At 42.6% G+C, this 26,707-nt stretch overlaps 1 protein-coding gene across 1 annotated transcript in view; it reads left to right on the top strand.

Moving 5' to 3' along the window:
- Window positions 1-796: 796 nt before the first annotated feature.
- The window catches only part of RNF17 (ring finger protein 17), a 221,854-nt gene continuing 195,943 nt past the window's right edge, over window positions 797-26,707 (top strand). Inside the window, exons 1-6 of the mRNA XM_065420884.1 lie at window positions 797-887; window positions 3,407-3,519; window positions 5,930-6,021; window positions 6,784-6,878; window positions 11,714-11,787; window positions 23,219-23,274. Of these exons, the coding sequence (XP_065276956.1) occupies window positions 797-887; window positions 3,407-3,519; window positions 5,930-6,021; window positions 6,784-6,878; window positions 11,714-11,787; window positions 23,219-23,274 (521 nt within the window). The remainder of the gene's footprint in view (window positions 888-3,406; window positions 3,520-5,929; window positions 6,022-6,783; window positions 6,879-11,713; window positions 11,788-23,218; window positions 23,275-26,707) is intronic.

Below are 26,707 nucleotides of genomic sequence, written 5' to 3'. Positions count from 1 at the left end.
CGGGGTGTGAAAAATCCTCACCCCTGAGTGATGCAGTTATACTGACCTAACCCCCAGTCTAGACAGCGCTATGTGGACAGGAATGCTTCTCCCGTCAACCTAGCTATTGCCTCTCATGGAGGTGGATTGATTATGCTGATGGGAGAAGCTCTCCCGCTGGCATAGTAGCATCTTCACTGATGTGCTACAGTGGCGCACAGCAGTGTTTTAAATGTAGACCTGTCCTCATTTTCCAGTAAACCTGGGCTGGCTTATGGATTTGCATAAAAACCACATGTAAACTTGCCATTTTTGCTGGCTTTGTCATGGAAGCCAGGAGACATTTGATGGGTTTGACTGTTTTGTTTTAGTTGACTTGAAACAGAAACCTAAGGGATTCAAGTCTATGCTAATCAAAAACAAAATAAGAGCAGGGGGAACACTACAGAAACGACATTGAATAATTTATTCAACCCATAAATATTATTTGATCTGTTCTAACCAAAGAAAACACTTGTATCTTAAAAAAATAGACTTTATAACATTGGTGCCAGTCCCTTCAACTGACTCAGAAGTCCAGGTTCTATTGCTGACCATCCCCCTGGGCCTGCTGAATAACCTGACCCCAGTACTTCCCCAGAGCCCACTTGGTGGTTTGCCTACCTAGTAACAGGGAGGCCTCGCTCCGCGCCCCGTCCACCACGCGATGATTGGCTGCTGAGCGAAGGGAGGGCGGCTGCTATTGGCTGGTGGCTGAGGGGCACGTGCCGTGCTGGCAGTTGTCCGGGTCCGCGTGCTGCCGGTGGGAAGGCGCGAGATGGCTGCGGCGCAGGATGAGTTCCAAGGGCAGCGGCCCCGGGCGCTGCTGTGCGTCGGGTGCTCGCGACGCGGAACAATTGTCTCCCATGGTGAGAGGGGACCGAACGCTGCGGGCCTGGGCCCTTCCCCTGCACCCTGAGAGGCGGGTCCCAACGGCTCGCCCTCGGGCCTCTGCGGCCGCGCGCGGGCCAAGTCGGCTCATGTTTCCGTTCAGTTAGCCGGACCCAGGGCGGGGAGCGCGGGGCTGCCCTGCCCCCTCCCCCGCGGCTCCTTCAGCCGTTGGCGGGAGAGGCCTCGGTGCGGTGCCAACGAGTCTGCGCTGCCCGGCGCGGGCCCCTGAGAGACCCCCTTTCCCCGCACGACGCTGGGCCTCCCCCTGCTGCGGTTCCTCGGCCCTGGCGTCTCCCTCGTGCCAGGCTCATAAGCTTCCCCTCGCCCGAGGGTAGCGGTGCTACTGGGAGGGGCTCCGGGAGATGCCGCAGCTTGTGGCCTGGCGTGTCCCTCCCGCTGCCCGTCAGCCCTGGGCCTTCTACTGCACGCATTTGCTAGTACAGGGCGCTCCTGTGCTGGGGGGGCACAATCCGGCCTCGAGTGATCAACTCCGCCCTGTGAATGGGCATGTGATCAGGCCAGAGTCCCACCTACCCTGAGAGCCTGGTCCCGCTGCCCCCAGACAATATTGTCAGCATCGGCCGGGGGTGCAAATGGATGAAGGTCACTAAAAAGAAACAAAATCTGGAGTTGGGAGAAAGGAGACCAAATACGGATATGCTGAGTACTTATAATGGACATAAGAGCAAGTATGTATTTGTGTGATGGTGGACCTCCCCCCCCCGTCCTGTTCATTTTAGGCACTTTAGAAATGTGCATCGTTATGGTATGTGAATGCCATTCATGTCCAAATGCAGGGGTACAGAAGAAAACATAGGCACTGAGCTGACTTTTGGTTTTGCTAGTGAGTACCCCACACTGCCTCTGTCTGTCCCCTGAGGTCCCACCCCCACTCCACCTCTTCCTGCCCTACTCCACTTCCACCCCTGAATGCCTCCTACCCGCTGCTTGTTCCTTTCTGCCCCCGCCTGCCTTAAGGGCAGTGAGGGGAGGGATGGGGCAGAGAAGAGCAAGTGGCAGGGCAGCCCCACTCAACAGCTGGTCCACTGAAGAGCTGATGGGGGCACAGGGCCAGTGGCTGAAGAGCTGTTTGGTGGCCAGCCCCAGAGCCATCAGAGTAGCAGTCCAGGCCGTGTGTGCTGAGCACCCCTATTTTTTCTCTGTGGGTGCTTGAGCCCCTGAAGTCGGCACCTATGGGAGAAAATATGTAATATCTAGCTTACAGTGCTGAATGTAATGACTTTAATAGACTCTAGCTGTGTATTGTTTCAGTTAGGCTTTTACAATCTGCAGTAGAATGACCTTCCCCCCCCCCCCCCATGTTAAAAGTGAAGGGTTTGAAACAGTCTCTCCAAAAAGAAACTCATGTATTCAGAGTCCAAAACAATTCTGAGCACAAAGGGATATTTTTAGACCTAGATCATACACAAACTTGTGTGCCACTTCAATTACTAGAGCGATTTTATGCTGAGTTAGCTAAACTGGTGCAATTATGTGTGTGGATAATCTTTTTACATTAGTATAAACTTGGCTTATGTCTGTTTAGCTTAAATCAGTAGTTTTACAGGTACTAGCTAAACAGATACTTTTAATGCTTGTGTTGTTATAGTTATTGCTGCTTTTCCCCTGGGATATCCCTGTATTTGTAAAATTCCCTTTCTGTACAATTCAGTGATCACCGAACTTTAGTACATCAGCAACTGACTGGAGCCTAGTCAGTTTCACTGTGTTTTTTGTTGAGCCTTAGGGCTGGTCTACAGTGTGTGGGGGAGGTTGATGTAAGATACGTAACCTCAGCTAGGGGAATAGCGTAGCTGAAGTTGACGCATCTTATTTCGACTTACCTCGGGTCCTCATGGCGCAGGATCTATGGCCGCGGCTACCCTGTCAACTCCGCTACCGCCGCTCGCCCTGGTGGAGTTCCGGAGTTGATGGAAGCGCGTTCGGGGATCGATATATCGTGTCTAGATGAGACGCGATATATCGATCCCCGATAGATTGATTACTACCCACCGATTCGGCGGGTAGTCTAGACATACCCTTAGAGAAAATTGCAAAGATGGGGAAACTGCTGTTGTTACTGCTAAACTATGGGAGGCACAGCTCTTTCTGTGCACCTGGCTTTTTCTTGGAGTACGATTATTTTTGATAAGCTTTATAAATGCCTGAAACTATAACGTTGTGTGCAGTGTTGTTGTACCTACGTTGGTCCCAGGATATTAGAGAGACCTGAAGAAGAGCTCTTTGTAATCTTGAAAGCTTGTGTCTCACCACAGAAGTTGATCCAATAAAAGATATTACCTCCTCCACCTTTTCTCTCTGAAACTGTAAGGTTGTCCTGAAAATGCTGCTGGATTACTTCATCAGCAAGACCAATGCTTTTGCAAGATTGTGTAGCTATACTCTAATTTAAATATGGCAACAGTCACTTTTTTAATGTTGGTAACTGTAAAAGACTCAAGCAGTAAATCTGGATTTTGCTAACTTTTACTTATAGACTTGATTTCATCAGGAGCACGTCACCATGCATTACAGTGTGGACATATCTTTTGTGAATTGTGTTTATCGGTAACACAGGAGTCAAGTATAATAGTGTGTGTTGACTGTGAGGTAAGTTTTTGTTCCACAAACATGTCAAGGTCCGTTGTAGAATTATTTGCAATTTGAAATATAGTATTAAGCAACTAATGGGAGCTTTCAGATAATGTGAAGAAGACAAAAACTAATCTTGTTAGTGTTATCTGAGATACCATTCTTGTATACTATTTTAAATACTAAGGTGTTTGGGTGTTTTTTAAATCTGGTACAAAAAAGCATTCTCACTAGTTTTTTTTTTTTTTTAAGCTAGCTTAACATATGATAAATAAGGTTAAGATTCTGTCACGGGTATTTTTAGTAAAAGTCAGGGACAGGTTGTGGGCAATAAACATTCATGGAAGCCCGCAATCTGTTCCTGACCTTTATTAAAATACCCAGAGTGGGGGGCTAGCAGTCAGAGTGCTGCTCTGGTGGCCCTGGGGCTCGCCGCTGCTCCATGACCTCCATGACAGAATCGCATCCCTAATAATGAATGTATATATTCAATTAACTTTAAGGGCTTCTCTTCACAGCAGAGTTGACTCAAGTTATAACTTGAACGTTGCCCTACTCTAGTCTGGTCCCCACTCAAACCTTTAAGTGGACTGTGATGTGCTTTTAATATGAGTTGTCTAACCCATTGGGATATAAAGCTCAAGTTAGCTGTTGAAACAACCACTATCATCTAGGCTCAGGCTAGCTCCACTCAAATGCTACTAGTCCCCCAATGCCTTTCCAAAAGCACCGATGCTGGTCCCAGGGAGGGAGGAGGAGGTGTTGGTAAGCATGGGGCCGCTGGCGCGCGAACGGTGAGGGGGGACCGTGGCGCCGGTGGATGCTCCACACCCACTAATTTTTCCCCTGGGTGCTCCAGCGCCTATGCTGGACCATGGATGTTGCTGAACCAGGGCGTGCCGGATTAGCGAGGTTCAACCTGTATGTGTATTACTCAATAGACTCTCTTAGCTCTTTATAATTCTCAAAAATTCTGTTATCTACCTGTGTATCTAAAACTCTTACATTTTTTCACCTCCACAAACTAGCCACACAAATATCTTGAACAATTGGAATTTTTTTCAAACTACTAAAACAACTAGAATAACTTGTGCAGTAATTGGTTCATAATGTACGGTAGCATACTTGGGGGAAGAAATGTTTGTTTTTTACAAAACTTGAAACAGCTGAGTGGACGTTTTTTTAATCTGTGATCTTGTATAACAAACCCCAAGTGAGAGAGTGGTTTTTTTTTTTTTTTTTTTCTTCAACCATGGTATAACCTTTTGAAAATAAGTTTTATTTAGTACTAAATAAACACTGCACTAAGTACAAATTATGGTTGATACCTTCGAATTTCCTGACTTGTGTTTAAATATATTTACCTAGTAACTGTAACTAATTTCTCTTGTAATAACACTATACATTTACTATATGCTGTTACTTATACCTCCATGTGGGATTAAAGCCAAGCTGTTTTGTTATGGGAACTATAGGTAACCTGTGTGCTTTTAAATTCTTCATAATCAGAAAATCGTAGGACAGGAAGGAACCTTGAGAGGTCATCTAGTCCAGTCCCCTGCATTCCTGGCAGGACTAAGTATTATCTAGAGCATCCCTGGCAGGTGTTAGTCTAACCTATCGTGGACTATTTAACTTCCTTTCATTCCAGAAAAATGATCAAGTCACATTGAAATAAACACACTGCTTTATCACTAAAAACAATGAGGAGTCCTTGTGGCACCTTAGAGACTAACAAATTTATTCGGGCATAAGCTTTCGTGGTAGGTGCATCTGTTTCAGTACCATACCTAGCTATAGTGTGCACATTCACGTAACATAAACTTTCAGTAAAAGCTCAAAAATGCAGGTAAAATTCCTATCATGTGACAGACCCAATAGATCAGACTTTTGGTTTTGATGTTCCATACCCTCTTTGGTATAACTCAGTTGCTTCAGTGGAGTGATCAGATTTGCTGCTTATTACTAAGTGGGATCTTCATGGCTCCGTGCTCCCTTTTGCCACTATGGCCAGTTAGAAGATGTAGGCCATGCACTTGCAGGCTGCACGCATTGGCAAGGGATGCTTGGCTCTCTCGTGGACTTGCGTAGTGCCCTTCCCTCAGCTATTGAATGGTTAAGACATTTAGACTAACAATCTTGACTCATTCACAATATGTGTGTGTGTGTGTGTATATAGAATCATAGAATATCAGGGTTGGAAGGGACCTCAGGAGGTCATCTAGTCCAACCCCCTGCTCAAAGCAGGACCAATCCCCAGACAGAATGTATGTATGTAGTAGAACTTGATAGCCAGATTGCTATGAAAGGCCCAAAATGAGTTTTAGCCAATACCAGATAAAATATAAAGTTGGATTTTTTAAAAAAGTGTAAAGTGCATAATTGTACAACATAAATGTTAAAGCAGTTTTATTGTTTGACTTGAAAGGCTGTTACCACTGTAAATACAAACCGAGGTTTCTACCCAGTGGATGACTATGTGGAAGAAGAACTTTATACAAGAAAACTGCAGGCTGCAAAGTATGTGTTATGTAAATTTTAAGATTACTCCATTTTTTAAAATTAAATTTATATTGAAGTATATCTTACAATTTAATTAGAGAATGGCAGTAAATATATATAAAATTTGATAATTCTTTATTATAAACCTTTTTCATTAGATTCCTGGTAAGAACAACAAATGTGGCTAATGTAAGATATATCTGACTTTATTTGCTTGGAAAGGGGTTCTTAACTTGGCAGTGGAGAGTTTCTATTTAATACTATAACAAATCTTATGTAGTTCTTACTAATGGTGCTGTAGATGAAGCTCTATAGTATTTGCTCTTTGAGTTCAGTTTTTTGGGTTTTTAATTTGGCCAATTAAAGTTTGGCCCGGGCTTTCAAAGAATTACATTGATAATATAAATGTATATTAAGAGTGTTGTCACTATGAAGAAAGAATGTATGTATTGTATACCAGGGTTTGCATGGTACACAATAGTTGAAATCCTGGCCCTATTAAGGTTAATGGCAAAACTCCCATTGATTTCAATAGGGTAAAGATTTTACCCGGTAGATATTGCTAGTTAATAATAGTCTCAGGACTCAACATGGCTAAAATGAAACATTATATTGCCTGCAAAGAATGTATTAAAGTATATATTTGAGTGATGATGGGTCAGTTAAAATGAACCTAGAATATATAGGAGCTTTGAATCGTGGGGGGGAGTATTTGTGCATAGTTTGAGGTCTTTAAAAAACAAAACAAAACCACACTTTAAAAATATTTTTACACTGAAGGCAAAGTCTTCAGACTTTACAGGACAACCCCACCAGATCAAACAGAGGAAACAATTGTTTATGTCATATGTTGAAAGAGGACATCAATTCAGAAGGTAAGACTTTTTGCTCTTGGCTTTTATTTTTGGTGCTTTCTAGATGTCCTGTACATGTGGTTAGTTACCAGCTATTCTTGGGAGAGAGGGGGCTATCACTGGGGCTTACTCTACCTGTGTCAATTTATTTTCTTTCTTCTACTGGGAAAACTTGGCGCCTGTAAACGCAACAATTATAGGATATTTTACTAATTAAATTTGAATCCAGATTTTAAGATTTTGAATTGTGCTGTCTCAACGTAGACCTTTCACATTGACTTTAAAATTATTTGACTAATTTAAAGACAATGGAAAGCAAAAACAATAAATTTAATAAAAATAAGAGAAGGAAAAGTTAGACATGAAAACGCAGTTGTCTGTGAAATTTTCTGGCATCTCAGAAATTAGGTTTGTGGGTGGGAAATGCTCCATAATAAAGCTGGAAAACGTGTATTTTGAAGTACACCTCTACCCCGATAAAACGCTGTCCTCGGGAGCCAAAAAATTTACCGCGTTATAGGTGAAACCGCGTTGTATCGAACTTGCTTTGATCTGCTGGAATGTGCCCCCCCAGAGCACTGCTTTACCGCGTTATATTCGAATTCGTGTTATATCGGGTCACGTTATATCGGGGTGGAGCTGTATAATTATACATGTTTAAGTATTTTGTACATAGTATGCTATGTGTAAAATAAGGGTTGTTTTTAAAGACTTTTCCAAGACAACAGTATGCTGACATGTTCAATCACCAGTTAGTTCATCTACTAATTCTCTAGTAGCTATAGAAACCACTCAGGCCACTCACCATTATTGATCTTCTTCAGCATATTTCTTGTTACTACTGAAATGTATGCATGGATTTTTTTTTTAAAGCAGCCATGCTTTTAAAATAAACTCCTCAATTTGGGCACTTTTCCTAATGTATTTTTTTTCTGAATGACCTTTGAGTTGTTGCTAAATACATAGTATAATTTGTGGAAGGAATACTGTTAGATTATGCAAGAGTTAATTTTCTTCTATAGTATTTCCATGCACTTTGAGTGTGGGTTATTTTGTACTTTTACACTCCTTTTGTTCTCTCCATCCTGTACTTCTGGGGGAATTCTGAGCATCTGCGGACATGCAGAATTCCTCTGTCCCTGATAATTTTGTATTTTCCCCACCTAGAAAATACATTCTGCCCCAGAAGTGCTGCAGTTCTGCTTTTTGCCCAGAAAGAATTTTTTCCCCCCACCTAGAAAATACAATGTCCAGTGCTGCAGAATTCCCCTGGGAGTAGAAGTTCATCACAACACCTTGCCCACAGAGCCAGATTAGGACAGAGTGGGGCACACAGGGCTGTTTGGGGGTCACAGACTGAGGTTCAGAATGGCTAGTGGGGGGACAGACTGGGGCATGGGCTCAGGACCTAATGGGGTGACAGCATTGAGTCTGGGGATGGGGGAGGGGGCCTGCGGGGACAGGGGCAGATGTGCCTGACTGAATGGGAGAGGCTTGGGGTCAGCCAAGGTCTGCATGGGGGAGGCTTCCCAACTCCCTAAAAAAAAAAAACTCCAAAAAAACCTCCCACCCACACCCAACACCCTCCAAAGTTCACTCCTAGGCTCCTTCCCTCTCCCTCAGCTCCTCTGTTACCCCTCACTCCTCCAAGCCTTTGCACTGCTTCTGACAGGTCAGGAAATACAGTTCTGTATTGTAATTTAAATGAATTACTCAAAGTTCTGTATTAATAAGGAATATATTTGTCAAAAAAATTTACCAGAATCTTTTTTTTTTATCTGTATTGTTACAGACATACTTGCTGACAGATATTTTGAAATAAATTACCAAAATAATTGAAACTGGCATGATTATACTATTATTTTGACAAAATACACTGCTCTACAGCCAAAATGCTTCTGAAATAAATGTAGTCAAACTTTACTAATTCTGGGTCACTGAGAATGAAAATGATGCTTAAAATTGTTGATTGGCTCTAGTTTTCAAGATATGCTATTGGGTCAGTATATACGACCCTTGACTTGGGAATGGGGGCGGATAAGTGAGTTATAAAGGGAAAGGATCTCAATTTAAACCAGAAATGACTAAAATACATCTTTGACTGGATCTATGAATAAATCTATGACTGGGTTTGGACAGTACTTGCTTTTTAGGCAAAACAATGAATGATGCAATCTGAAGCTGGTATTGCGTCATACATGATATGAATTGCATCATGTTATTCCTAGAAGTCATGGATGATGCAATCATAATGAAGCTTACATCACTCTGCTGAACAAATTGCCCTATATCAGCTCTAGAAATCATACAGTGTCGTACTCTCTTATTTGTCAGTGTTTGATTTTGCAAAGGGACACATTTCTGTTTAGCCAAAGTGAGCAGAGATGCCTCGTACTTGTGTGAACAGTGCAGATAACTTCTGCTATGTTTGTGGTGAAGTGACTTTTGCATCGCAAAAGCGCAGTATAACCACTATGGTTAAGAAAGCCTATCACCTTTATTTTGGCTGCAAAATTGGAGATCAGGACAAGAGGTGGGCCCCACACATATGCTGCAACACTTGTGCAACAAATCTTCGCCAGTGGTTGAACAGGAAAAGGAAATCTATGCCTTTTGCAGTGCCAATGATTTAGAGAGAGCCAACAGATCATACCAGCAATTGTTACTTCTGCATGGTGCCTCCAGTTGGGAAAGGTGTGTCAAAGAAGAAAAAGTGGACTGTGCATTATCCAAACATTCCATCAGCTATACGCCCAGTACCCCACGGAGAAGGACTGCCGGTTCCTGATGCACCAGAATCATTCTCACTTGAGTCAGACGAGGAAGAGGAAGAGGATGAAACTTCTGGTCCTGAACCATCAATGTCACAGGACCCACATTTTCTCCCATCCTCCTCCTCTGAACCACACCTCATAACACAAGGTGAACTGAATGACCTTGTCAGGGATTTGGAACTACCCAAGAGTAAGGCAGAGCTCTTGGGCTCCAGACTACAGCAGTGGAATCTCCTGGCAGGTGATGTTAGGGTTTCCATGTTCCGTGACAGTCAAAAGGATCTTGTCCCATTCTTCTTCATGGAAGGTGATCTTGTAGCCTGCAACAACATCGATGGTGTGATGGCAGCCCTCAACATCATTCACGATCCAGATGAGTGGAGACTGTTCATTGATTCATCGAAGACGAGTCTTAAAGCTGTTTTACTGCATAATGGCAATGTTTTGCCATCAATTCCAGTTGGTCATGCAGTCCATATGAAGGAAACCTATGACAACATGAAACAACTTTTGAGGTGCATAAACTATGACCAACATCAGTGGCAGCTTTGTGGCGATTTGAAGGTTGTTGCTCTCTTGCTTGGTCTGCAGACTGGATACACAAAGTACTGCTGTTTTCTCTGCGAATGGGATAGTCGTGCAAGAGATTCCCACTACATCAAGAAAGATTGGCCACTCCGACAGTCATTGGAGCCTGGGAGGAAAAGTGTTCAGCATCCACCACTTGTTGAATCAAGGAAGTTTTTGTTCCCACCCTTACACATCAAGCTGGGTCTGATGAAGAACTTTGTCAAGGCCATTGACAAAACACAAGCAGCTTTCAAGTACCTCCGTGGAAAATTTCCAAGGTTAAGTGAAGCTAAGATAAAGGAAGGTGTCTTTGTTGGTCCTCAGATTCGTGAACTTCTTCGAGATGATGCATTTGACCATGCACTGCGTGGCAAGGAAAAGACGGCATGGAAAGCCTTCCAGTTAGTGGCAATAAATTTTCTCGGAAACAACAAGGCAGACAACTACAGGTTGTTGGTGGAAAACCTCCTCAAGGCATACAAAAGCCTTGGTTGCAACATGTCACTAAAGATACATTTTTTGCACTCTCATCTAGATTTTTTTCCACTGAACTGCGGAGCAGTGAGCGACGAGCACGGCGAGCGATTTCACCAGGACATTGCAACAATGGAGAAACGCTATCAGGGCAAATGGAGCCCATCAATGCTTGCAGACTATTCCTGGACAGTGACAAGAGATGCTCCATTTAATGAATACAAGAGACAAGCCAAGAAGCGCCGAGTAAACACTGAATATGACTAAACTATGTACAGAATAGTTTTTTGCCTTTTGTTTCATAATAAATTTTATTTATATAACTCTTGCTGATTTTTTAAAGTGTTACATAAACAGGACAGGTGAAATATTATCATGTAAAGCAACCATAAACACATGAAAAGACCTAGGTTTACAATTTATGATTAAAACTCTACTAGCTACACAATATACATAGACATAAAATGTAAAAACTGAAATATCTTAGAAACAGTAGCCAATCAGTTGTTTTAATTGTGATATTTGAATTCAGCACATCAAAATACATAATAAATAGCACATTTTATCTCTGAAGCAGACGACTTCTCAAAAATTGTAGACCAGTGATATCAGAATTTTGCAGAATTTTCAAATAGTGTGTGCAGAATTTTTAAATTTTTGGTGCTGATTTCCCCCAGGAATAATCCTGTCCCTCAATATAGCACCAGTGTCAGGTGATTTACTATGCAGTTGCCTTAGATGCTGCTATGATTATTAGAGAAGAGTATATTTGAAAAGACTTCTCTAGAGTTCAGAAAATTTTCTTAGTTTTGCCTGGCCTCTTCTTCCTAGTTTCAAAACATCTAGGGTGAAATTTTGACACTATTGAAGTCAGTGGCAAAACTCCCCTTATTTCAGGACCAGAATGTCACCCCTGAGGTACATCCAATTGTGCTGCAGTGCCAGCACGATACCCTTGCTACTCTGTGGTCATCTAGTTTACAATTAACTGTGATTGGTGTATGTGTTAACTCTTAGTTTGGTATGCTTGCCTTTTAGAGTCGCAAGAAAATCATCTTGGCCATAGTGAAAGAGATGAAGACTGTGATCTGTATGACCTCCTTTCTCCAAAAGTAATTCAATATTGCACACAAAGATTTGAATCATTAGTACAACTTGTAAGCTAAAACCTCTTATAAATTCTCTGTATTCTGGTTGAGAGGGGTTAAAACACATGCTCCTTTTCCCTCCCTCAGCTCCATTAAAAATCTTTTGACTATACACATTTCAACTGTCAATTTTAACAGCACATGGAAAAACTGATTCTAGTTTACAAGCCTATTTTATGTTGAAAGTGCAAGGCAAGTTGTGGATTGCTTTGTTTCTGGTTCGTATAAATGAATTGCAAAAGCATGTCAGAAGTACTTGTGACACCTTAGAGACTAACAAATTTATTAGAGCATAAGCTTTCGTGGGCTACAACCCACTTCTTCGGATGCATATAGAGTGAAACATATATTGAGGATATATATATATATATCTATATACACACACATACAGAGAGCATGAACAGGTGGGAGTTGTCTTACCAACTCTGAGAGGCCAATTAAGTAAGAGAAAAAAAACTTTTGAAGTGATAATCAAGATAGCTCAGTACAGACAGTTTGATAAGATACAGACAGTTTGTAGCCCACGAAAGCTTATGCTCTAATAAATTTGTTAGTCTCTGAGGTGCCACAAGTACTCCTGTTCTTTTTGCGGATACAGACTAACACGGCTGCTACTCTGAAAAGCATGTCAGTTTAATCTGCTAATTCTAAGACACTACTCACAACACTTTATGAATAAGCTAGTATTCAGATCAACAGTGAGAATTTCATAGAGAAATAGAAATTATAGACATTTATAGAAATTCTGTGTTGATTTTATTGGAAAGTTTGTACCATTTATTTTGAGGATTGATGATAAACTTCACTTGACATCCTAAGTAAAATGAATGCAGAATTGTTTGCCCTCCTCCCTCACTCTTGTGGGTGCTGAACCTGTGGTGGTGTTCAAGCATTTGTCCACAGAGATTCCACTGGAGGCATGTGCATCCCATGTATGTGAGCCTAAAATCTCTTAGCTCACAGTGTCTGCGGCTGCGCATACACCCTCCCTGCCAACCCAAGGCATAAAGTGCAGAGCATCCCCACTTGCCTCTCAGTTTCTTATTACCATCCCTGATAGCAGGACAGAAATGCATAGAATCCATCTGTTTCCCTAGCGTTAGGATAGTTCGTTACTTGTTGTTCTTGTAGTTAGACTTTTAAGTGGCTGTTGGCAAAATAAAAACCCCAAAATGTTTTTTTTTTTTTTTTTTTTATCTGACTCCTCTTTGTACTGAGGTGCAAGTCTCCTGGCAGAAACTCTGTCTCTAGGCTTTAAAAATCTGCTTGCTTATAAATTAGGTATGCTGGTAAGTGATAGACATACTATGTCTCCCTTTTTGTTTAGGGGAATTGTATATTTTGGGCAAACATTCGATTTGAAAATCCTTTTTCTAAGCCCACACAGAAGGCTCATGATGCCTGTTTAAAAATGTTTCTGCTGGAAAAGTCAGGAGTGTTCTGAGTCTGAAGTCCCTCTTTGAAAGCAATCTGTTGCCTTAATGCTTATTTCTACTAGTGGTCTGACTACCAGACGTATTGCTCTGGGAGCTAACAGGACTTCTGGCTCTAAGAGACCTCATGCTTCTGAAAAACATGCTGAGCCTTCTCTTCTATCCATATCTGGTCAGTCATTGACTTCTGCTGCCCAAGGTAGGAAGAAGCAGAGATCTTCTGATGATGCTGATGGTCACTATCCCTGGTATTTGTCCTAGAAGTCTAAGACTCATCACTCTGGTTCAGACTGGCTCCTTCCTTCCAATTCTGATCTGCATCATGTGTCTTCAGGGGCTGTGGAAACTTGTTCTTCTGCTTCAGTACTGCATCCTTGGTGACCAATGCCACTTCTTTAGTGCTAATGACATCAGTCCTATCTGCCAAAGAATCTGTAGTACTGTATCCTAATGAGACCCCATCTACTGAGATGACCACATCGATATTGTTGAGCTTGGTACCAATTCCTCTCTCAAAGCAGGTTGCCTTTATTACTACTTCCAGTGATGTCCCTATGGGTGCTTCACTTGTAGGTGTGTCAGTGCCCCATGCGCCTGAGAACCTAAATCTTCATCAGCAGTGCCTGTTGGACCGCACATGCACGCCTCCCTCCTCCCCCACTGGGTGTGGGCATATATACGGCACAGGGGGATCCGAGCGCCCCCAGTTCCTTCTCTACCGCCTTTGGTCTTGGACGGAAACTGCAGCAGAGCCCATTTTTCCTTTTTCCTCAGTAGTTAGTGCCTTATCTATTAGTGTAATGTAGTAAGTATTTTCTTCCAAACAAAAGGAAAAACTGTTTTTGTTTAACTTTACCTCTAGTTTTCTCATAGTTTAGGTTTTCGTTTCCTCCCATCCCTTCCTGCCCGGGAAGCCTTTTTCCATCACCCTTATGCCCGGATCCCCTGGGTTTAAGAGGTGGATTTGTTGTGGGGTTGCCTTCCCAGTAACGAACAGCCACCTGCAGTGCATCCACTGTCTGGGAGAGGGACACGTCCCGCGAAAGTGTTCCCTTTATCTCGGCTTGAAACCCAGAATCAGAAAGGACCGGGACATCAGATTAAAACTTCTCCTCATGGAGAAATTGCTGTGACCGGCATCAGATCCAGGCCCAGACTCCTCTGGAGAGGCCCCCATACTCTGCCAGATTGTCTGCCCATCCTCAATCTCCATGTCGCGTGAAGAGAGAGTCATCCCTTTCTCGCTCAGATGAAAAGAAACAGGCTCTCTCCTCACATTCTGAGGCACATCGCACCAAAACACTGTCAAGGTCTGTTGCCTCAACCTCATCTGGCACACAGCTCTAGGGCCCGTCTGAGTGCCTCCGATACCGACACAAAGAAATGGTCTAAAGATCCTAACTGGGCAGACCTATGGCCTTCAGCATCATTTCCCAACTCTAGGGAACAAGACAGTCTGACTTGAGAAGCTAAAGCACCAGCACCCTTTCCCACACCGATGAAATCTCTTCACCGGCCAAGGCACTGGCCAAGCCATTGGCACTGACCAAGTCTCTGGAGCCATCTACCAAACACCTCTGGGCATACGCCCTCCCTTTTGCATCGTGTCTTACACCAGCACTAATGATGCTTCCCCTCCCCCCCATGAGATTTTAGATATTCTAAAGACCTGCTGGCATCTGACACTCCTGAGTCTCCGCTCCTTCGATGTGACCTCCTCTCCAGACTCACGATACACTCTCTCTCTCTCTCTCTCTCTCTCTCTCTCTCTCTCTCTGCCGAGGATGGCACCTCCTTCCCCAGAGATGATGAGGAGGAGAAGAGGAAGACGAAGGCTCTATTGCTCCCTCATCTACTAGACAAATTACGCCTGCTCATCCTCACTATCCACAGCCTACCTCTGGTCCCCACTCTTGGCAGGGACCACCATGGATGCAACCCTATGTGCCACTCCCTCCAAACTGAACGTATTGGGCCACGTACAGGGCACAGTTCGGGAACCCTCCCAGAGAGCAAAGCCGGAAACCTACACCTCTCCCTTCTCTATTGGTTTCTTGCCCTCCGGAAGTCGAACCCCTGCTGGTACCATCTGAAGAGGAAGAACAAGAGGAGGAACAGGAAGAGAAGGCTCAACCAACATTACATTTTTCCTCCTCACTTGACAAGGCTATCGTGCCTCCACCCCCTACATTGGCTGATGACTTCAGGCATTTTCAAGATTTGTTCTGCAGTATTGCGGACTCCCTACAGATCCCTTTGGAGGAAGTCAAGGACCAGCAGTGTAAACTACTGGATATCTTCCACACATCCTCTTCCTCCAAGATCGCTCTACCTATCAACGAGTCTGTTCTTGACCCCCACAAAGTTGCTGTGGCAGACCCCCACGTCCATCCCTCTGACCTGCAAATATTATGTTCTGGCGAAGGATGCGGAATTTCTATTCTTGCACCCCACCCCCGAATTCTTTGGTAGTCAGTGCGGTACAAGAGAGGCCATCAATTCCAATCTCATTCTAGCCATCCAGACAGAGATTGGAAATGCCTAGACTTTTTTGGATGCAAAGCATATTCGTCAGCCACGCTCCAATTTAGAATCTCAATCTATGAAGCCCTTATGGCTACGTATAACTACTCCAAATTGGAGGAACTCTCCCAGGACCTACTGGAGGCCAGGAAAGAGCAATTCCAGTCCTTGATATCAGAAGGGCACCTCCTAACTCATACAACTCTACAAGCCCAATCCATCATGACTGCTGTAGTTATGAGGTGTGCATCATGGCTCCACCTCTGGGACTTTACTAAGGAGGTACAAACCACAGTAGAGGACTTACCTTCTAAACCTATTCTCTAAGTGTACGGACGATTCTCTGCACTCCCTTAAGGACTCTTGAGCTACACTCCAATCTTTTGGAATTTACATGACAGTACTGAAGAGATGCTCTGGAAAGTACCAACTCCCTCCCTGATCCTGAATGCAGCAGTATACTCCTCATCGGCACTAGGACACCCAGCGCTGAAGACAGAGACCTACCAAATGTAGACAGCACAGTCCTCAAAGGGCTGCTCTCATGCATTCCCACCGAAGCAACAATTTTGAAGGTGTGTTCGAGGCCCTGAGACTCCTTCACCTCTTCCAGTCATTCCCATCATTTTCAACATCCCAGCAGCATCTCCTTGTTTTTTCTAGATAGGCTCCTTAGGTCTCTTTGAGGAACCATTCTCATCATAGATCCCATACTTCTGAGAGGTCTTAGTCACTTTGCTATCCACCACTGTGGCATCATATGCCTTTTTCATACAGGGTGCAGTCCTGACCTTACTGGTCAGCATGGAATCCTCAGCATTTTCCTACTAATGTATTTGTCTAAATCCAGGTCTAGGAATATAGCACCTCCTTAAGAATGATTTAAGACAACACAACCATCTAACCAGGAGCTTCTCCAAGAATTCATATAAGAGGCTCATAATGAGGAAGATCTTGTGGGGGAATATGAGGACCAGCCCATTTGTCTGGCTGGTTCATCTTCAAATGTAGATGACATCTGCTCCTCCCACAGTCTATCTGAAGGCCTTTCAGAACCTGCGTTGACATTCCTTTAAGGCCTTAGACATATCCCTTGAAGTAATTCAGGGAAAGTCTCAATTTATGTATGTTCAGCATCCACGCTCCCAAGACTGCTTGGCTTTGCCAAACAAGTATATCTTTCAGCTGGCTAAAGATTTGTGGTAGACCCACGCATATATTTCAGCCATATCTAAAAGAGCAGATTGCAAATTTCAGGTTCCTCAAAATGGGTTTGACTATTCTTTTATATATACCTTGTCCCTGGGTCTTTAGTTGTAGAGGTTGCTTATGAAAATCCAAGCAGTCTGTATGTCAAAACTTGGGGATAAAGACCCAAAAAGATGGACCTTCTAGGGAGATTCAGAAGGCCAATTATTGGGCTCTTCTGACTAAGTATGACATTCTTTGTCCGGACAAGAAGTTGGGTAAAAAGCTTCCTCGGGACATCAGGGATAAGTTCAAAGCAGTAGCCCTGAAAGGCCAGTTGGTGGCAAGGACTGCATTGGAGGCTTTTTTGGATGCTTCTGACATTGCAGCTAGGTCAGTGGCTACCACAATAACTATGCACAGATCATCATGGCTGTAGTTGTCAGGAATTCTGAAAGACCACAGTCAGAAACCTTCCTTTTGAGTGCCGTGAACCTTTCAACTCTAAGACCGACTAGGTGCTTCATTCTTCAAAGGACTCAAGTAACCCTTTAGTCTCTTGGCCGCTGTACTTCCTGCAGAGGAGAAAGCAGTCTAAACCTCCATCCTTCCTGAGACACAGACCTCCCTGCAGCTGTATAGACATACTATCAAAGGACTTGTGATTTTTACAAAAAGAGACCTTCTTTCCAAAAGAAAAGACCTTCATCTACTGGCACTGCACACTCTTCTTTGGATCAAAGGTTGCAGATTTGATGCAGTGATCAAGAGTCATGGACCAGTTTGTGGAGTCATTGACCCTTTTTTCTCCCTTTTGGCAATTGCCTTTCTTACATTTTTTTTTGTGAATGCATGAGCTGCAGTTACTACCAAGTCTTAGAAGTTATCTGGCAAGGATATTCAATTCAATTCCAGCCTGTACCAACTCTGCATCCCCTTTTCCTGTCCCTCTCAAAGATCTCACAACAAATTCATCTGTTGTTTCTAATTTCAAATGGTAACGCTTTTGTCAGGAATTCCTTTTCTAATGTCCATGAACTGGCTTTCAGCTCTTGACTTGTAGGACTCTTAGCTCCATGTGATAATCCAATGGTTCTCAACCTTTCCAGACTACTTGTACCCCTTTCAGGAATCTGATTTGTCTTGTGTACCCCAAGTTTCACCTCCACTTAAAAACTGCTAGCTTACAAAATCAGAAATAAAAACACAGCACATTATTGTTGAAAAATTGCTTACTTTCTCATTTTGTATGAAATTTTAGTTTTAATGACTTCATTAGTGTTTTTTATGAAGCCTGTTGTAAAATTAGGCAAATATCTAGATGAGTTGATATACCCCCTGGAAGACCTCTGCATGCCCCCAGGGGTACGCGTACCGGTTGTTGATAACCACTGTGGTAATCCATCCATCTCACAGGAAGTTACCGTGTTTCATGCTCAGGGGACATGATTACTGATTTAGAGTCCTACCTTTCGGCCTTTCAACAGTTCCTAGGGTGTTTACCAAATGCCTTTCATTGGTAGCAGCTGCCCTGAGGAGACAAGACCTTCATGTATGCCCTGTCCTGATTGGTTTATGTGGGGACATGCTTATTAGCAAGTTGTAAGAGATGTTTGCAGGACCCTTCATCTTCCCCCCCCCCCCAATCTGGGTCTCAAGATCAATTTGGATAAGTCCATTCTTACCCCTACTCAATAAATAGCGTTAATAGGGGCAAGGTGGGACCATGTCAGCCAGAGCGTACCTTCCTCAGAATGAATATCATCATTTAAAATTCCTAGCCCAAAGCCTCAGTGAAAGTTTGCTTCAACTTGCTGGGTCATTTGGCAGCTTATGCTTGCGTGACTCCACATATAATAGTAGGACTGGAAGGGACCTCAAGGTCATCTAGTCCAGTCCCCTGCACTCATGGCAGAACTAAGTATTCTCTAAACTGCCCTGACAGGTATTTGTCTAACCTACTCTTAAAAATCTCCAATGATGGAGATTCCACAACGTCCCTAAGCAATTTATTCCAGTGCTTAACCATCCTGACAGGAAGTTTTTTCCTAATGACCAACCTAAACCGCCCTTGCTGTAATTCAAGACCATTGCTTCTTATCCTATTCTCAGAGGTTAAGGCGAACAATTTTTCTCCCTCCTCCTTATAACAAACTTTTTATGCACTTAAAAACTGTGATCATGTCCCCCCTCAGTCTTCTCTTCTCCAGATTAAACAACCCAGTTTATTCAGTCTTCCCTCATAGATCATGGCCTTTAATAATTTTTGTTGCTTTTCTCTGGGCTTTCTCCAATTTGTCCACATCTTTCCTGAAATGTGGCACCCAGAACTGGACACACTACTCCAGTTGAGGCCTAATTAGTGTGGAGTAGAGCGGAAGAATTACTTCTCGCATCTTGCTTATAACAATCCTGCTAATACATCCTAGAATGAGTTTTGCCTTTTTTGCAACAGTGTTACACTGTTGACTCATATTTAGATTGTGATCCACTATGACCCCCAGATCCCTTTTTGTCGTACTCTTGCTTAGGTAGTCATTTCCCATTTTGTATGTGCGCAACTGATTGTTCCTTCCTAAGTGGAGTACTTTGTATTTGTCCTTATTGAATTTCATCCTGTTTACTTCAGACCATTTCTCCAGTTTGTCTAGATGATTTTGAATTTTAATCCTATCCTCCAAAGCACTTGCAGCCTCTCCCAGCTCGGTATTGTCTGAAAACTTTATTAGTATACTCTCTATGCCATTATCTAACTCATTGATAGAGATATTGAACAGAAACGGACCCAGATCTGGTCCCTGTGGGATCCCACTTGATATGCCCTTACAGCTTAACACTGTACCACTGATGACTACTTTCTGGGAATGGTTTTCCAGCCGCTTATGCACCCACCATATAGTAGCTCCATCTAGGTTGTATTTTCCTAGTTTGTATGAGAGCGTCATGCGAGACAGTATCAAAAGCCTTACTAAAGTTAAGCTATACCACATCTACTGTTCCCTCTCTTTCCCCTCCCCCCTCTACAAGGCTTGTTACCCTGTCAAAGAAAGCTATTAGGTTTGTTTGACGCAATTTGTTGATGACAAATCCATGCTGTTACTTATTATCTTCTAGATGTTTGCAAATTGATTGCTTATTTATTTGCTCCATTATCTTTCCAGGTACTGAAGTTAAGTTGACTGGTCTGTAATTCCCCGGGTTGCCTTTATTTCCCTTTTTATAGATTGGCACTATATTTGCCCTTTTCCAGTTCTCTGGAATCTCTCCGGTCTTCCGTGACTTTTCAAATAGCTAGTGTCTTAGATATCTCCTCAGTCAGCTCCTTGAGTATTCTTGAATGTATTTGATCAGGCCCTGGTGACTTGAAGACCTCTAACTTGTCTCAGTAATTTTAACTTGTTTTTTTCCTGTTTCTGATCCTCCCTCATTTTCACTGGCATTCACTGTGTTAGATGTCCAGTCCCTGCTAACGTTTTTGGTGAAAAATGAAACAAAAGTAATTTGGCACATGCAAGACTGCGCTTCCATCCTCTTCAGGGAGGGTTGAGATCAGTTTATCATCCAACCAGATGCAGCATGGATTTACTGATAGAAGTTCCCCCACGGGTGCTAAAGTCTTCATGTTGGTGGATGGTCCCCTTTTAGTCTTGAGTCATGTGCGTGTTTTATTTCCCCTTGAAAGACTTTAATAGATTCTTAAAATGGATTTTAGATTTTATTGACATCTCATGCACTGAACAAACTACCCCTTACTTGTTGAGTTAGGGCACACTACTGGGGGAGTGGAGTCCCTATTTCTGATTTGTAGGACTGCTACTCATACTCATACTCACTTACCAGTCACTACTCCATTGTGGCAGCTTCTAGATCAGATGCCCAATTTGGCAGGGAGGTCCTAGTTATTTAGATAGGATCCCTTCACCTACCTCCTTGGTGTAACTGCTAGTCCGCCACCTGCAGTGGGATTTGTGTGAACAAACGCTCAAAAAAGATAGGCTGTTTACCTTACAGTAACTGGAGTTTTTCAAGATGGTTTTTGTCCACACAGATCACACAACTTGCCTTCCTTCCCCACTGATTTGGAGTCCTTTACCTATATGTCTGTGTTAGTGAAGGAACTGAGTGGTGGTTTCATAGAGTTTAAGGCCAGAAGGGACGGACCTTGGATCATCTGTGTATTTCACAGGTCACTTAAATTTCATCCAGTATCCCTATATTGAGGCCAATAACTTGAGCTGACTAGAACATTTTAATCCTTGGGAGTCTAAGCTATTGTGTGCCACAAGCAGAGAAACAAGAGATGGCAAGGTGCCACCAGTGCCTGAGGCCCCTACAGGGGCAGGGAATTGATTAAGTGAGATATGCCCAGATGATCCTAGCAGGCAATCCATGCCCAAAACATGGTTCTTACTATGCCTCTGTCAGCCAGGTTGAAAAGCCCCCCATTATTGACATCTTTTCCATGTGTAAGTTCTTATACAAAGTAATCATGTCACCTCTGCTCCATCTCTTCAATGAGTTAAATACATTGGGCTTCCAGCCCATGAATCATTTTTGTGGCCCTCTTTTGAACTCTCTCCACTATTTTCACATCTTTCTCGAAGCATGGACACCAGAACCAGACTCAGTATTTTAGCAGTGGTCTTACCAATGCTCTGTAGATACGAAATATCACTTCCCTACTTCTATTCGATAATCCCTTTTTATACTTCCAAGGATTGCATTAGTTCTTTTTGCCACAGCAGTGCACTGAGAGATCCTGTTGAGGTAATATCTATGATGACCCCTCCTAAGTCCTTCTGAATGACTGCTTTCCAAGACAGAGTTTCCCTAACTGTTGGTATAACCTGTGTTCTTGGGTCTCGGGTATACTCTCATGCATTTGGCTGTATTAAAATGCATTTTGTTGGATTGTGGCTGTTTAATTAGATGATTCAGCTCACTCTAGCAGTAACTTATCCTTCTTGTTATTTATTACCTCCTCAGTCTTGTGCAAACTTTATCAGTATATATCTTATCCTCACCTAGATTGTGCATTGGAACAAGCACCAATCCCTTCGTGGGACCTGATCGTTGAAATCTCCCCATTAACAACTACATTTTAAGATTTTTCAGTGAGGCAGTTTTCAATCTAATTGTGCATCCCATTAATTCCATATAATGCAAGTTTTTTTTAATCAAATGGTTGTGGTACTCTGCCCTTTATGCCCTTGGGAGAATGTGTAGTGAGCACATGAAGGGTACATACAAAGCACCAATGGATACTGCCGCCTAAAAGATTCTAGGCTTGCGTGCATGGGGCACCTTCATCTACAGTGGGATCTGTGTGGTCAAAAGCATCAGCGTCTCAAAGAACTCTAGTTACTGTAAGGTAAGTAACCTCTTTTTCTCCCTTCAAAAGGTTTTTATTAAAGCTTTTTTTTTTATAGTATTATCTATAGCATGGGTCGGCAACCTTTCAAAAGTGGTGTGCCGAGTCTTCATTTATTCACTCTAATTTAAGGTTTTGCGTGCCAGTAATACATTTTAACGTTTTTAGAAGGTCTCTTTCTCTAAGTCTATTATATATAACTAAACTATTGTATGTAATGTAAATAAGGTTTTAAAATTGTTTAAGAAGCTTCATTTAAAATTAAATTAAAATGCAGAGCCCCCTGGACCGGTGGCCAGGACCTGGGCAGTGTGAGTGCCACTGAAAATCAGCTCACGTGCCGCCTTCAGCACACATGCCATAGGTTGCCTACCCCGATATATAGTATACTTAGAAAATGGCAGCAACTGAATGCTACTGATATGTAACAATATATAAAAATAAATAGGCTGGGGTTTCAAGGGAATTGGGCATTGAACTCAGACTTTCAATGGAATTTGGATGCCTGACACCCTTAGACTCCTTTGAAAATCCCAACCATAATCAATTCCTCTAACACAGTAGGTTGGAAGGCATATTGCTATGAAATCCCAATAAACAGTGAACAAAATGGAAAAAACCTCTTTCATGAGTAGTAATTTAACTGCTATAGAGTTTTAAGGTCACTGTTGTCTGGAAACTATGCTGTTAAATGTCTAGTTACTAATGTAAATAGTAATCTCTTTAAAACACGACCCTGGTCAGAGAAAAGGACAAGTATTTACTTTAGGTGAAATCCTGATTCCATTAAAATCAGTGGAAAGACTTCCCTTCAGAGGGACCATGATTTCACCTTCTGATGGGAAATACTTTACTATAACCTCTCTCCTTTTTAATTTAGATGGAGGTTGATTTTGAACAAGGAATTTGCATTAGAAATTCGCAAGCACTAAAAAGGTAAACTTGCATTCTTAACACCTGCTTTATTTTTCATACAATTTGGAGCCAGAGGGGGGACATGTTTTTTTAAAAAAAAAGTCTGTCCATCCTACTTTCCCTTATGGTAATTATTCCCAAAGTGCTTAATCGAATTTGGTTTCTTAATGCACAAATACATTCAGAATTTTTGTGTAACTAGATAGCTACATACAGTCCCGTGCAATCAGCACACAGCTACCTTGCTTGATCCAAAACAGAAAAACAGTAGGTCTTCAGCTTCTTGCTTATTAATAAACACAAGGTTGTAATGGGTAGGAGAACTCACTGTGAAGTGCAGTGACCTGTCCAGGCTATGCTAACTGTGAGGAAAGGCAGAGGCTAACCAAGACAAAAGGGATAACTTATAATTTGTAGAACTTTATAAGGGAAAACCCAGAAATTGTACCAGGAGCATAAAGAACATTACGAAGTATTACTACTTATAACAAACTCTAGGTTACCAACATGTTAACCGTTGCGAGCTTGTATCTGTACTCTTCCTTACTCTATGGAGTTAATACCAAAAGCATTGTTATCAACAAGAACAAGAGATTACTCAACAACTTTTTCTTTCTTTGTCTGTAAGTACAACTCCACTCTTGCCCAGTTCTTTACATCTCTTCAGCTTGAAGTGCTCTTTAGATTCGATGGGTCCTGTGGTTGTACCTCTTTTGACCAAGTTTATCTTCACTTGGTGGGCCCTCATTTGTCCATTAGGCACTTTTTGAACTGGTATTCCTTCAATAGATGTTCAGTCATTGTCTCTGTTCCTATACTTTTGATCCTTTGTGGGTGGGCTTTTCATTTACTGTTTTCAGGATCTATTTTAATCTAAAACAGCTTTTTGATCAATTCCCTTTTTCACCAATTATATTACCTTTCAGTTTTTTACCTTGATGCTCTCTCTCCGATATGTCTGTACATTTTATTTTCCTCTACTTCACATTTCTAATAGTGTCTGCTCATATACCCAGGTCTATTTTTTTTTTTTCTGCTTCTCCCGACTTGGAGGATTTTCTTCTTTCCTCCTTCTCACTTCCCAGTCCCCTACTTTTATTCTCCTATACTTTTATTTTATCACCTCACCTTCTCCCTCAGCTCCTGTTCATCCATTAGCTCAGCATCTAGATTCTTCTCCTTGGCTCCTTCTTGTCTAACAGCTTTTTCCAACTGCCTTCTTTGGTTGGATTCCAGGCACCCTTCCAAGCTCGAGCTGCCCTCTCATTGGTTGTCTCTCTCCCCAGGACAGCATTCTGTGCTGCTGCATCAGGGTAAGGGTCGGGTTACTATAGGAGCACTCCCTTGAGTTAGGACACGGCATTGCTTATTGCAGGGGTCTTCCATTATGGTGCCCCCTGTTGTCTGTTGTTCTGGTTCTCCAGTAGTCTGTCTTTGGTGGCCCAGACCTCTGGCCACACTTCAGGATTGGCCCCTGTTCTGGGTAACAAAAAAGTCCAAACAAAAAGACCCAAGAGTCTAATTGCCTTTATGCCTGTCTTTAGCCCCATCTGATACTTATCAGTCTTTTAATCCAGAGGCCTGTGATTTTTTTTCCCTCTTGCTGGACCGTGATATAGTGGGAACCCAGGCCAACCCTCCCTTCTTGGTTCCAGCCCATAGACTCTGTGTGAGGCGGTTAAGGACTGTTCCTTACAATCCCTTGCCATGTTCCTGGGCTACTTTTTTTTTTCTTTTCTTTTTTCTTTCTCCTGTTTCTCAGTATGTCTTATGCAGACTCTACTAGTCCAATGCTGGAGTTCTGTTGCCTCATGCGGCTTCATTTCAGCCCACTTACTGAAGAACTTTCTCAAGGCCCTCTTCAGGTTCTCTGGCAGCCTGCTGAGTCCAGCGCCCTCCTCTGTTTTGAGTCCGGCCTATCTTTATGGAGCCTCTTCTTCCTCAGCTGAAGTTGATACAAAATTGGTTCTGAGCTGTTCCACCCCCCCACCACCTCCCCCCCTAGCTATAACCCAGTGGGCTAATCAGACCCTGAGACTCCTGTTAATGCTTTATTTGCCATTTATTTCCCATCCATAATCTTACCACATTGTCTGTCTATATCATAAAAAATATGATGTGTGACACTGCAGGACTGATGTTATCTCCCTGTGTGCTCCAGAATATGCTGTACTTTTAGTAATAGGGTTATTAGGAATAGCCAGCATGGATTTGTCAGGGATAAATCATGCCATACCAATCTAATCTCCTTCTTTGACAGGGTTACTAGCCTAGTAGATGGCAGGGAGTAGTAGATGTGATATATCTTGATTTCAGTAAGACTTTTGACACAGTTCCATATGACAGTCTCATAAGCAAACTAGGGAAATGTGGTCTAGATGGAATTACTATGAGGTGAGTGCCCAACTGGTTGAAAGATTATACTCAAAGGAACGCTGTCAAACTGGGATGGTATATTTAGTTGGGTCTCGTGGGGGTGAATCCTGGAATATTAGTCAATATTTTCATGAATGACTTGGATAAAGGAGTGGACTCCGCTTATAAAATTTGCGGATAACATCAAGTTATGAGGGGTTCCTAGCACTTTGGAGGAAGGACAGGATTAAAATTCAAACCTGTCTTGATAAATTGGAGAATTAGTCTGAAATCAACAAGATAAAATTCAGTTAAAAACAAGTGCAAAGTTCTTCACTTAGGAAAGAAAAATCAAGTATTCCACATTTTGTAGTTGTGTAACAGGCTAGGGGAACTAGTGCTGAAAGGAATTTTGGGGGGTTATAGTGAATCAAAAAATTGAATGAGTTAACAATATGTAAAAAAGGCTAATACAATTCTCGAGTTTATTAATAGGAGTGACGTATGTAAGACATGGGAGGTAATTGTCTCACTCTTGGCACTGGTGAGGCCTCAGCTGGAGTACTGTGCCCAATTCTGGGCACCACACTTTAAAGAAGATGTGGACAAACTGGGGAGAGTCCAGAGGAAAGCAACCAAAATGGAGGTTTAGAAAACTTTACCTACAAAGAAAGGCTTTAAAAAAACAAAAAACAAAAAAAAAAAACTTCTTTAATCTTGAGAAAAGAAGACTGAGAGGAAACCCTTCAAATATGTTAAGGGCTGTTATAAAGAGGAGGAGAATCAATTGTTCTCCATGTCCAATGAAGGTAGAAGTAGTAGTAATGGGCTTAATCCCAAGAAGGGAGATGTAGGTTAGGTATTAGGAAAACCTTTTTAACTATAAGGGAAGCTAAGCTCTGGAAAAAGCTTTCAGGGGAATCCCCATCACTGGAGGTTTTTAAGAACAGGTTAGACAAACTACTGCTAGGAATGGTTTAGGTCTGCTTGGTCCTGCCTCTGCACAGCAGGCTGGACTTCATGACCTCTCAAGGTCCCTTCCAGCTCTCTGCAGCTATGGTTCATCGTGTAACCAGACTGAGGGAGGACATCTGGAAGC

This window comes from Emys orbicularis, chromosome 1 (assembly GCF_028017835.1).
Source record: "Emys orbicularis isolate rEmyOrb1 chromosome 1, rEmyOrb1.hap1, whole genome shotgun sequence".
Lineage (NCBI taxonomy): Eukaryota > Metazoa > Chordata > Testudines > Emydidae > Emys > Emys orbicularis.
This window is presented reverse-complemented; position numbering and strand designations above follow the sequence as displayed.